The 11394-nt window shown below is 41.9% G+C and overlaps 1 protein-coding gene across 1 annotated transcript; it reads left to right on the top strand.

Moving 5' to 3' along the window:
- Positions 1 to 7953: 7953 nt before the first annotated feature.
- On the top strand, positions 7954 to 8968 carry MC5R (melanocortin 5 receptor). Its single transcript, XM_054381598.1, has one exon. It carries the CDS (start codon positions 7962 to 7964, stop codon positions 8937 to 8939), a length of 978 nt encoding a protein of 325 aa, XP_054237573.1. The 5' UTR covers positions 7954 to 7961; the 3' UTR covers positions 8940 to 8968.
- Positions 8969 to 11394: the final 2426 nt, after the last annotated feature.

The raw sequence follows: 11394 nt of genomic DNA, 5'->3' as shown, positions 1-11394 counted from the left end.
ATATAAATTGGCATTTAGAAGTATCCTCTCCTCTCCTCTCCTCTCCTCTCCTCTCCTCTCCTCTCCTCTCCTCTCCTCTCCTCTCCTCTCCTCTCCTCTCCTCTCCTCTCCTCTCCTCTCCTCTCCTCTCCTCTCCTCTCCTCTCCTCTCCTCTCCTCTCCTCTCCTCTCCTCTCCTCTCCTCTCCTCTCCTCTCCTCTCCTCTCCTCTCCTCTCCTCTCCTCTCCTCTCCTCTCCTCTCCTCTCCTCTCCTCTCCTCTCCTCTCCTCTCCTCTCCTCTCCTCTCCTCTCCTCTCCTCTCCTCTCCTCTCCTCTCCTCTCCTCTCCTCTTCTCCTCGCTTTGCTTCTCAAAATCTCAAGATTTTCTGCTTGAAATCAGAACATAATTTACTGCAGATTTGGTTTGATGTGTCAACTATCACTGAATTGCCTCTGATCGCTGTAACAAAGTTAAACAGTCAAACATCAAAGTCTCACTGAGGAGAGGAATTATGCAAAAAAAGTTAGGAGCATTAAAAAAATAGGTTCTTATGCATAAGCATTTTATGAAACAAATGAACAATGTACTTTCAATATTTGTCTTTGCCACACTCCAAGATAAGCTTGCAAAATGAGACATGAAATGTTTTACAATATGTAATTAAAGTGGCACTTTTAATCACTTGGTTTTGATCATTATGCTGATGAATAAAGACATGCTCAATCTTCTCTGTGGTCTAGCTAGAAATACTTTCCCTTGTAGAAATGCCTGCTAAGGCGTTTGCCCCCCCGCCCAGTTCTGTTTGTCCATTATTGAATTACCCCTCCTTTATATCACCAAGTTTCTATGGTCTTTTTCCTGGCCATCTGTGCTTTGTGCAGTCCACAGCTGGCACTTCTGTTATGATTCACCAGGTCTGCACTGCAGAACAATGCTCTAACAAAATGTTAGGGGATGATTCATTAGTGGAACTGGCTCCCATTAGAAGGCACATAAAAATGATTGGTACTAAACCTCTTATTAGCCTTTTCCAGTTTAGGGGGTTAGTTATGACATCACCTGATTTAGGTTACTAGGATATGTCTTTCTAAAATACCTTTTATACTCTGTTTCATCTTTCACAGACTTCTGCTCTGACATGAGAAGCACCACTGCTAGGTGCTAACTGAGGGTGACCAGAGATTGTCTCAGCCGACTTTGAAGGACTCAGACGAAATGGGTGTTGGTCAGAAGTGCTAGTGCAGTCATACTAACTATGCCTGAGCCCATCCTTTCACAGGGCACAGCTGACGTGGGATTTTGGTATCTTTTTTCAGTCTCGCTTTTCTGGGACATTTCCTGTGAAAAACATCAAGTGTTGATTTGAAGATTAGGGCCATGCTTTGAAAGAACGTATTTGCTACACCTCTGCTTACTGCAAATCCTAACTTCTAGGCTTTCAGCCATCCCCTGGACAGGGAAGGGGACTGAACTACAAAGGAGTCTAGCACCATTTCATCCAGGTTTTTTATTTAAGGACAGCGGTCAAGGGTTAGGGCTGGGCTGGCCACTAGATGAGTGATAGATGCTCTCTATGAATCCCTCTCTTTTCCCAAAGGGGAAGAGAAAGGGAATAAGGGAGGGAGTCTGATGGGTTGTGAAAGAAAATTAAAACAGCTTTAATGAAAACAGCAACAATAAAATGAAATATATATGAATGTGCACTAAACCAATATTGAACCCAGCCCCCTGATGGCAATTACATCATCATCACCACGGATGTTTTGGGCAGGCATTGGGGAAGTCCCAGACTGGACTTGGTATTAGATGGATTGAGGAGCTAAAATCTGGAACTCGATTCAGGAACATAGGGATTGGGATCAAAGAACGAATATTTCCTTCCTTGGACACTGGCTGTTGAATTAAAGGCTTCCTGGTGAGCCCTCAGCTTTTAACTCAATATTACATATATGGAGGGAAATTCATTGTTGGTCAGTTTAGGGTCACCTGTCCTGTCCACTCCTCCCCACAGGTGTGGCCTCTTAATTTGTGGCACCCTCAGTGTGATACACGAGATTTAGCAGTGTCCTTGGTCTGCTCAGGAGCAAGTCTAAGCCAGAGCCTTTCTGCAGCCCAGCCCTTGGGAGTAGCTCTCCCCATCAGTGCTCTCGCTGCTAGAAGCAGCCACTGGCTGTGAAAACATGTGCTGAACATCAGAAAGTGCCCTCACTGAACAGAGACTGAGCTGAAGAATTCAAATCACTGAACAAAGTTGTTTCTTTTCCAGGTCAAACCAGGACATCAAGAATTATTCATGCCTTTTATTTTTTTAATCTCAATTAATTGTCTTCATCAAAGGCTACGTGAAGAGGTAATAGTGGCAACACAGAGTTCAAGAGAAATAGTTGTCTCAGTCTGAGAAGTTAGAGAATATTTGTTATGTAATTGAAATGCAGGGAAGGCCACAATCTTCACTTGTGATGATCCATGGGTTATCTCTTGCAGCAGTCTGAGAAGATTCTTTGTGTCTCTGAAATACTACACTAATGACAGCATAGGCAAATACTGGGCAGAAGAGAGATTTTGTAAATAGCCCAAGAGCACCCATTCAAAGCTGTGTTCTGAAGGACAAAAGTATTTTCACCAAGTTGATAAAAAATAGCTACAGAAGGACACTGAAATTACATTGCTTTAGTATATTAGCACTAGACAAGTTGAGTAGATTCATATTAGCATCAGGAAAATTCTTCTCTGAACCTCTTAAGATTAGCACAGATGAATACCAGAATGCATCTGAGTATAATAAGCTCTTATGGAAAGTTCTTTGGGGTCACATTGTGCTGTTGGCCTCATTTATGCATTCATTGATAAAATCAGTATCTTGCTGTCATGAAGGTGACATCAACTCCCTGCTGGTGCAGCTTTGCTCATGGGTCAGGGTTGTCATGGTCTCTCATGTCACAACAGTGGTTCTGGGCCAAGGGGAGCTTTGGCATGATGGTGGGAGGCGTTCGTGGCATGCAGGGGCTGAGTGTCACTGCCACTGATGCTGTCGTGGCTCCTTCTCTGGTCTCTGATGAAGATACGTGGCTGAAGCAGCTTTCTGCTCTCTCTGCTTCACAATGGAAAGAAATACCACGGGATCAGCCCAGGCCCTATTGTTTCTTTCTCTGCTGGAATTTTACTTCTTATGTTCACTGATGTTATTCTGGAGCAGTTTTGACCTTTTATCCTGGGGGTCAAACAAATTTTTTTCTGAATTCAATGAAACAGGGACTTGAAGCAGTGAGTGTTTTCCATCTATCACCTCTGGGCAACCTGTGCCAGAGTTTCACCATCCTCATAGTTAACTTTTTTCCCTTTGTATTAGGTCTTTTAGTTTCAATTTAAAACCATCACCTCTAGTTCTGTCACAACAGGCCCTGCTATAAATGCTGTTCCCATCTTTCTGATAGGCCCCCTTTAAGTACTGAAAAGCTACAACAAGGTCTTCCTAGAGCCTAAGGATAAAACTCTATTTTTTTTCTCAAAGAGAAGGAAAAAAAAATATTCATTCATATTTCATCCTCTAACATATCAAACTACATCTATATCACTTCTCCAGGTTCCAGGCAGGCGATTGTTCTGCAGGTTTAGTAAGTAAGGGATTTTCTTTGTCTGGCATAGACACTGATACCAATGCCTGCACTCTCTGAATTGTGGGAGAAGAATCCAAAAGCTGATCCATTATTTATATGTGAGAGACAGGGCATTGCTCTAAGGAATAACAGCCAAACCACCCAGTCTGGTGTGACTTGTTTCTTCTAATCAGCTGGTCTACTGAGTCCTAGCAGGTACAGTGAGAACTTTGTCAAAAACAGCTAAGCTGAGCTGCAAATAGCTTCCTTAAACTGAACATAATGGGAAGATGAATAGAATTTAAGAGGGAAGTGTAATGCACAAAAAAACAAGATACTGGAAGAGAAATAATTGGAAGCAGGAAAACCACAATGCCTGCACAGTTCTTGCTAGATATAGAATCACAGAATTGTAGAATCATAGAATGTTAGGGGTTGAAATGGACCTCTAGAGAGCATCTAGTCTAACCTGCCTGGCAAAGCAAGATCACATAGGGCAGGCCACAAAAGTGGGTTTTGAAAGTCTCCAGAGAAGGAGACTCCACAGCCTCTCTGTGCAGCCTGTGCCAATGCTCTCTTACCCTCACAGTAAAGTTTCTCCTAATGTTGAGGTGGAGCTTCCTGTGTTCCAGCTTATACCCTTATGTGTTCCTATATTCAGTGTATAGGAACACTGAAAGAAGTAAAATTTGACTTTTAGGTAAATGATTTCTGGGGTCTGCAATGGGAAAATTAGAAGTTTTGCAAAAGATAACTAAAGGTAACTCAAGTAAGTTAACTAAAGATAACCAAGAAGAGATATAACATGCTTTACATCAAAGAGTGGAAAGAGAACTGCGGATGGGCATCCTCCATCCTTTTCTTCTGGGCACAGCAAAGAATTATGAACTCAGTCTTGGCACTCCCAGGTGAGATACAGCAGGGAGTGTTGCTGTTGACTAGCTGGCATTATCTGCTCTGATCTAACAGCTACACTTGAGCATATTTTCCTGCATCTAGTTTGGGATAATCTAAATTCTCTTTCCAGTAGTGGGGAAAAGGGACCTGCAAAGTTCATCTCCAGCCTGCAACTGCATAATGCTAGAAGAGCCATTTTACTCAAATGAATAAAAGTACTTTCACTGCCTCCTTTGGTGCAGGGACTATTTGTACCTAGGAACATTTCATACAATGGCCCAGGTCTTTCAGTATCCCTAGGGTGGAGCTAGTAGTAAAAATAGAGGAAGCTTTTGTGGAATACAATAATTAGAAATATGGATTTAGCTGCATTATACTGCTAAACTCTATCTGAACACTGAAAACATAAAAATGGCCCAAGAGGCAGCATAAAGTTTGTGTTTGTTGATGAAAATTCTTTAAGAAAAATACTACACGTTAAAAATAAGCATTTGAATTGCAGAATGATAGGGGTTAGGAGGGACATCCCAAGATCATCTAGTCCAACCCCCATGCTAAAGCAGGTTTGCCTAGATGAGGTTGACAGAAATGTGTCCAAGGGGGTTTTGAAAGTCTCCAGAGAATGAAACTCCACAACCCCCCTGGGCAGCCTGTTGCAGTGATCTATCTATCACTCTCGAAGTAAATAAGTTTTTCCTTAAGTTCAAGTTACAGCTCCTGTGTTCTAGTTTGTACCCATTGGCCCTTGTCATATCACTGGCCACCACTGAAAAGAGCCCAGCTCCATTCTCATGACCTCCACCCTTTAGATATTTATATATATTTTTAAGATCCCTTATCAGTCTCCTCTTTTCCAGGCTAAAGAGGCTCAGGTCTCTCAGCCAAGAGACGAGCTGTTATATAACATGAAAATACCCCAAATTCTTAGTCTGGGGAAAAGCAGTGATTTAGAGGAGCAGATATTTTTTATCTCAAATTATCTTCAAATCCTTCATGACATTTGGCTGACAGGTTAGTGGATAACCAAAAGGGCACATGGCAGTGTCAGGGTGGTGTGTGCTTTGCATTCCTCTGCCTGCATGCAGAAGCAGAGCCCATTTGATGAAGACTTGTGTGGATTTTATCAAACCACAGAATTGTTTTGTTTGGAGAAGAACTCTAAGATCACAAAGTCCAACCATCGACCTAACATCACTCTGGCCATTGAACAATGTCCCAGAGTGCCATGTTCACAATTTTCTTGAACACTTCCAAGGACTGTGACTCCACCACCTCCCTGAGCAGCCTGTTCCAGTGCCTGACCATTCTTTCAGTAAATAATTTTTTCCTAATATCCAACCTAAATCTCCGCTGGCACAATTTCAGGCCATTTCCTCTTACCCTATCACCTGAGAGTAGAGAGAAGAGACTGACCCCCACCTCAGTACAACTTCCCTTCAGTTAGTTGTAGAGAGCAGTGAGGTCTCCCCTTGGCCTCCTCTTCTCTAGACTACACACTCACAAGTCAAAAGACTTGTTGTTCAGCCCCTTCACCAGCTTTGTTGCCCTTCTCTGGACACGCTCCAGCAACTCAGTGCCACCTTTGGGATAAGGCCCAAGATGAACATCTTCTGCCTGACTGCTAGCCCCATGGAAGGATTTCAGTGACTGCAGTATTGAGCACTGAATTTGCCAGCTCTTAGACCCTGTGAACCTGAGAGGGAATTCACATCCATATTGGGAAGCTCTGGCTCTTGGTGTGATGCACTGTATAACACTTCCAAATCTCATTAAAATCTTTTCTGGTGAGGGGACTGGAACAAATCCTTTTATTTGGTTGTTTTTTTTTTTTTTTTAAAGACAAATTACTTACTTCTTCTGTTAGTGGTGTGATAGGCTTGACTGCATGTTCTCAGTTTTGTAACAGTGTGGGTCTTATTCTTGCAAAATCAGAACTGTGACTTGAAGAGAAATGCTTGTTAACAGTAATAACCCTCCCACTTCAGTGACAATCTTCTGGAGTACTCTTTTGGAGTGACCTCTTTTGGAATACTATTGCAGAATGAACTTTCTGTCAGTGACTGTTTTGGGGAATGAGCATGCCTCGTGCCTTTTCCTCTTTAATGTTATAAAAAGCTAACGATGAATTCTAGGTCAGAATCACGATTCAAGCAGAAAGACGAGAGAAGACCACTAGATGGTGGTAAAAACCCATCATCTGTGAAAAGAGAAGTTCAGAGGGGCAAAGAAGGGGAGGAGGAGCCACAGTTTGAGTACTGAAGTCGTTATTGCTTGGAGTCTATAAAAAGGCAGTTGCACAGTAAGTAATTGATACGTAGTCAGCCTTGACTCTATGGATGTACTCATTCCTTTTCCTATATTTTTGTCACCTATTCCCACCAAGGATTCCCCAGCCCCAGATGTGGGGTGAGACGTGGGGCTGGAACTTCAGTTCTCTGGGGAAAAGGCTTCAGGAAACGAAGAGAAAGAACAGCTGAAGGAGCAGCCCCGGCAAATAGGTACAGATAATTCTTGACTGCAAATAAAAAATTGCTTTTAAAAACTGAAAATTATTTAACTTGATAAGCTTTGAATTTTATTTGCAACAGGTCACTGACAATCATCTTTAACTGTTCCCTTTAGTAAGACTCTGATAGTTTACAACTTACACTGAATAGTGTCATTACCAAAAGAGCATTGAATAAAATACTCATGATCTGGAACAGATAATTGATTTTTTTATGAGAGAGTTCCACCCATTCTGATTCTGTAATCTAAGAGTATCCTGAAATGTATGGATTTGCCTTGGTTAGGTGTTTAATACTATGCTTTAAAGTGAACATGCTAGTATTGCATGGATGAGGTATTTATAACACAGTTTGTGCAAACTTGAGAGGTACAAAGGTCAGAAAAGCTTTTAAACATTTTACTGAAAGTGTTTAATTCTGAACTGTGGCAATAACTCAAACTTCTCTATGTTGTATGTGGGTGAGCAGGTTCTGCTGAACCTAATATTATATTCTTCTGCATTTCTGGGGTCTGAGAATTGAGACTTTGAACACTGCTTGCTGTTCAGAGTTAAGCAGAATTCCCAGGACATTGTGCTCATTTCTGCAGGACCAAATAGAAGAAACAAAACCATGAATGAAGAGTGCCTGAATCTCTTTGTTAGTTTGTGGTTTTAATTCCCCAGTAAGGATGGGCAGAAAAACTCTGAACCCCCAATAAGAGTGGGTAATAAAACTCTGAGCCTATCAGAGGTGAATTTAGAATCAGTAGAAGAATATGATGTGGAAAAGGCAGGATGTGTACAAGCCAAATTAAACAGAAATGGGTGATATTTGTTGTGACAATTTTTGCCTGTTCTTGTCATGATATCTATATCTATGTATCTATATATATCTACATATTTTTTTTTTTTTTGGCAGGGTCTTTTGCCTTCTGGAAAATGCATTTATTGTGCTCCTTGGCAAGTCCTTCAGAAAGAACAGAAAGTGTTTGCTTCCAGAGATGAACATATCCTCTCAACTCTATGTTTCTGAACTAAACCTGAGTGCCTTTGGTAGCAACTTTACTGTGCCTACTGTCAAAAGCAAGTCATCACCATGTGAGCAAGTGGTCATTGCTGCTGAGGTGTTCCTAACTCTGGGCATCGTAAGCCTCCTTGAAAATATCTTAGTTATCTGTGCAATAGTTAAGAACAAGAACTTGCATTCACCCATGTATTTTTTTGTTTGCAGTTTAGCAGTGGCAGACATGCTGGTTAGTGTGTCTAATGCTTGGGAGACAATAACAATATACTTAATAAACAACAGACACATAATTATGGAAGATGCCTTTGTCCGGCATATAGACAATGTCTTTGACTCTATGATCTGCATATCTGTGGTGGCTTCCATGTGCAGTCTGCTGGCTATAGCAGTGGACAGGTATATCACTATCTTCTATGCCCTGCGTTATCACAACATCATGACAGTGAAAAGAGCAGGGCTTATAATTGCATGCATCTGGACCTTTTGCACAGGCTGTGGCATTATCTTCATTCTTTATTATGAGTCAACTTATGTTATCATTTGTCTCATCACTATGTTTTTTACCATGTTGTTCCTCATGGTTTCCCTGTACATTCACATGTTCCTTCTGGCTCGTACTCATGTGAAGAAAATAGCTGCTTTGCCTGGGTACAACTCTGTCCGTCAAAGAACCAGCATGAAAGGAGCCATCACTCTGACCATGCTTCTCGGCATCTTCATTGTTTGCTGGGCTCCATTCTTCCTTCATCTCATCCTGATGATCTCCTGCCCTCAAAACCTCTACTGTGTCTGCTTCATGTCTCACTTCAACATGTACCTCATCCTCATTATGTGCAACTCAGTGATCGATCCCTTGATCTACGCCTTTCGTAGCCAGGAAATGAGGAAGACCTTCAAGGAGATAATTTGTTGCTATAGCCTGAGAATGGTGTGTGGGTTATCAAACAAGTACTAAGAAAGCCAAACCACACTGGGGAAGAGGATGGAAACGCAACATCTTGTCACATCTTGTACTTCTGCTGGAATGCCTATGGACCATCTTTCTCCATTCAGCTGCCGTGGTTTCTGTGGCAATCACAAAGCCTTTTTTCACTTGTGATTTTTACCTTTCTTGCCCTCCACACGTCTGTCACACTGGTGGTAGGAGCTACTCAGTGTATCTGTATTACAGCTACTCAGTGTATCTGTATTACAGGGAGAAAGAATACTTTGAACACCATTTACCCTACTGGAAACTGGATCTTCTAAGGGGATTATACAGGAAAGCCTTGTTTTTCTTTCTGCTAAATGCAGCAGGTGTGATCTGCCATGCAAACAAGTCCATCAGCCTCTCAGCGTGTGTTTCTCTTGATATTTGTCTCTCTAGATACAGCATGGCTCATTTTGATGCCCAGAATTAAGCTTTTTCCTTCTGAAAACATAATATCAGAGAAGTAGCTCCAACATCAGGGTTCAGACACGTTGCTCCACAGTTATGACCAGTGCACATACCAGCAGTCTTGTGTTCCAGTCAGGATTGTTATTATCATGAAACATACGTCATGTAAGAAGACAGGGTTACAAAGAGATTTTCTGAGTTGGAGAAAGTATTTTGTCATATCTGGATGTGGGGTGAGATGTGGGTGGGTTTTAAGGCTGAATAAGCAGACTGACCTAATTCTAGACTGTCTGTTTTATTTATTCACCAGGGCTTGGGAAGTCAAGGGTACATGGCCTCTAGATGGTCATGTAATGTTTTGCGGAGGCAGAAAGACTGGGTGAGTAGCTGTCTTCATGGAGACATTAGAAATGTGTTTCAGCCAGAAGTAGCTTTGTTACTGGAGAAAGTTGTACTGTAGAATGCATCTTTCAAGATGGGAGAGGCAGAACCAGTCTGATGATCAGAAGGCATAGCAGAGGCAAACCAGGAGTCTCAAAACCTCCAGCACATGTAGCTACAGCAAAGTCCTGACTTTTGCTCTCCAAACAAACAGTCCTTGTCTTGGATGAGAGGATTCCAAGATAAAACCCTCATGCCTTTTGTGTGGGTAATCTGCATTGTCAGGCTTTCATAAGTATGCTGTTCTGCAACAGCTGTGTAATGTGCAAAGTACTGGATTTATCACAGATGAAGGAAGGGCAAATGTGACACTAATGTGTTGATGCCAGTGGATGGGGGATATCTTGCACTGAGATATAAGCTATGAGTAATTTTCAAACACTGGTGCCCTACAGACTAGCTTGGAAAAATTATTTCTACTGAAAAGCTGAAATAATAACCCCTGTTAAGCTTGATTTAGGGATGCAATCAAACTGGTATTATCAATAGAAGCACCATGATTCATGGGCCTTAGGCTATACCTTCAAGGTAGAAGCTCTGATCAGGTGTTAGGAAAATTTTATTATGATAAGAGTGGTGAAACATGGAAACAGTTGCCCAGTAGTTGTGCAACCTCCGTCCTTGGAGATATCCAGAACTTGACTGGACACAGACCTGAACAATTTGCTCTAAGTTGAAACTGTCTCAAACATGGAAGTTGTCCCTTAGAATCATACAGTCATAGAGCGGTTTGTGTTGGAAGAGACCTCTGAAGGTCATCTAGTCCAACCCCATCTGCAGTCAGCAGGGACATCCTCAAATAGATCAGGTTGCCCAGAGCCCTGTTGAGCCTCTTCTTGAATATCTCCAGGGACGGGTCCTCAACCATCTCCCTGGGAAATTCATTCCAGTGTTTCACCACCCGTCTTTGAATGATTAGGAATAGATGACCTCTACAGTTCCAACCCAAGTTATTCTGTGATTCTATGAAACAATTTGCATATTATGATAAAATTTTCATTTTTTCCCCTCTCTCCTAATTAATCTCTTGTGTAATAACTGTAAGTGGTTCTCCTTAGAGAGATAGCACAGTTTGTGTCTGCATTTGCTTTGGAGGTCTCTGGCAGGTTAACTACGGTGCATCTTTAGCACCAGGGTTATACCTTTCATCTGTGACACCTTAAAATATATACTGCCTCCAGCTCACACCTATCTCCCTCTGACCTGAGTGGGCATGTAATTCTCAGCAGAGACACCTTGTTATGTGGACAGTGAATAGAATGACTGTATCAGTGCACTAGGTGCTGGAATCTTCTTTCAGCTGTTTCTGAAAACAGCATTTCAGAGGTATGCCTGAGGCTGGTAGTGGGAATTTCACCTTGTTTCAATCCACCTCTTACCCCTATCCACAAATGGCACCTGAGCGCAGGCTCTTGCTGCTGTGAGTGTAAATAACAAAGGTGACAGTTCAATTGCATAATGAAAGGCACCAGCAGATGTTGTAAATAACTCATGAAGTTTTCACTGGGTATTGCAAATTAGACACACTTGCACCTAACTGTAAATCAACAAAGAGGAAGCCAAAACTGTAACAGCTTCGGGTGTTTTCTTG

This window comes from Indicator indicator, chromosome 6 (genome assembly GCF_027791375.1).
Source record: "Indicator indicator isolate 239-I01 chromosome 6, UM_Iind_1.1, whole genome shotgun sequence".
In the NCBI taxonomy this organism is placed as follows: Eukaryota; Metazoa; Chordata; class Aves; order Piciformes; family Indicatoridae; genus Indicator; species Indicator indicator.
Note: the sequence above shows the minus strand (reverse complement) of the source record. Positions and strands in the feature narration are given on the sequence as shown.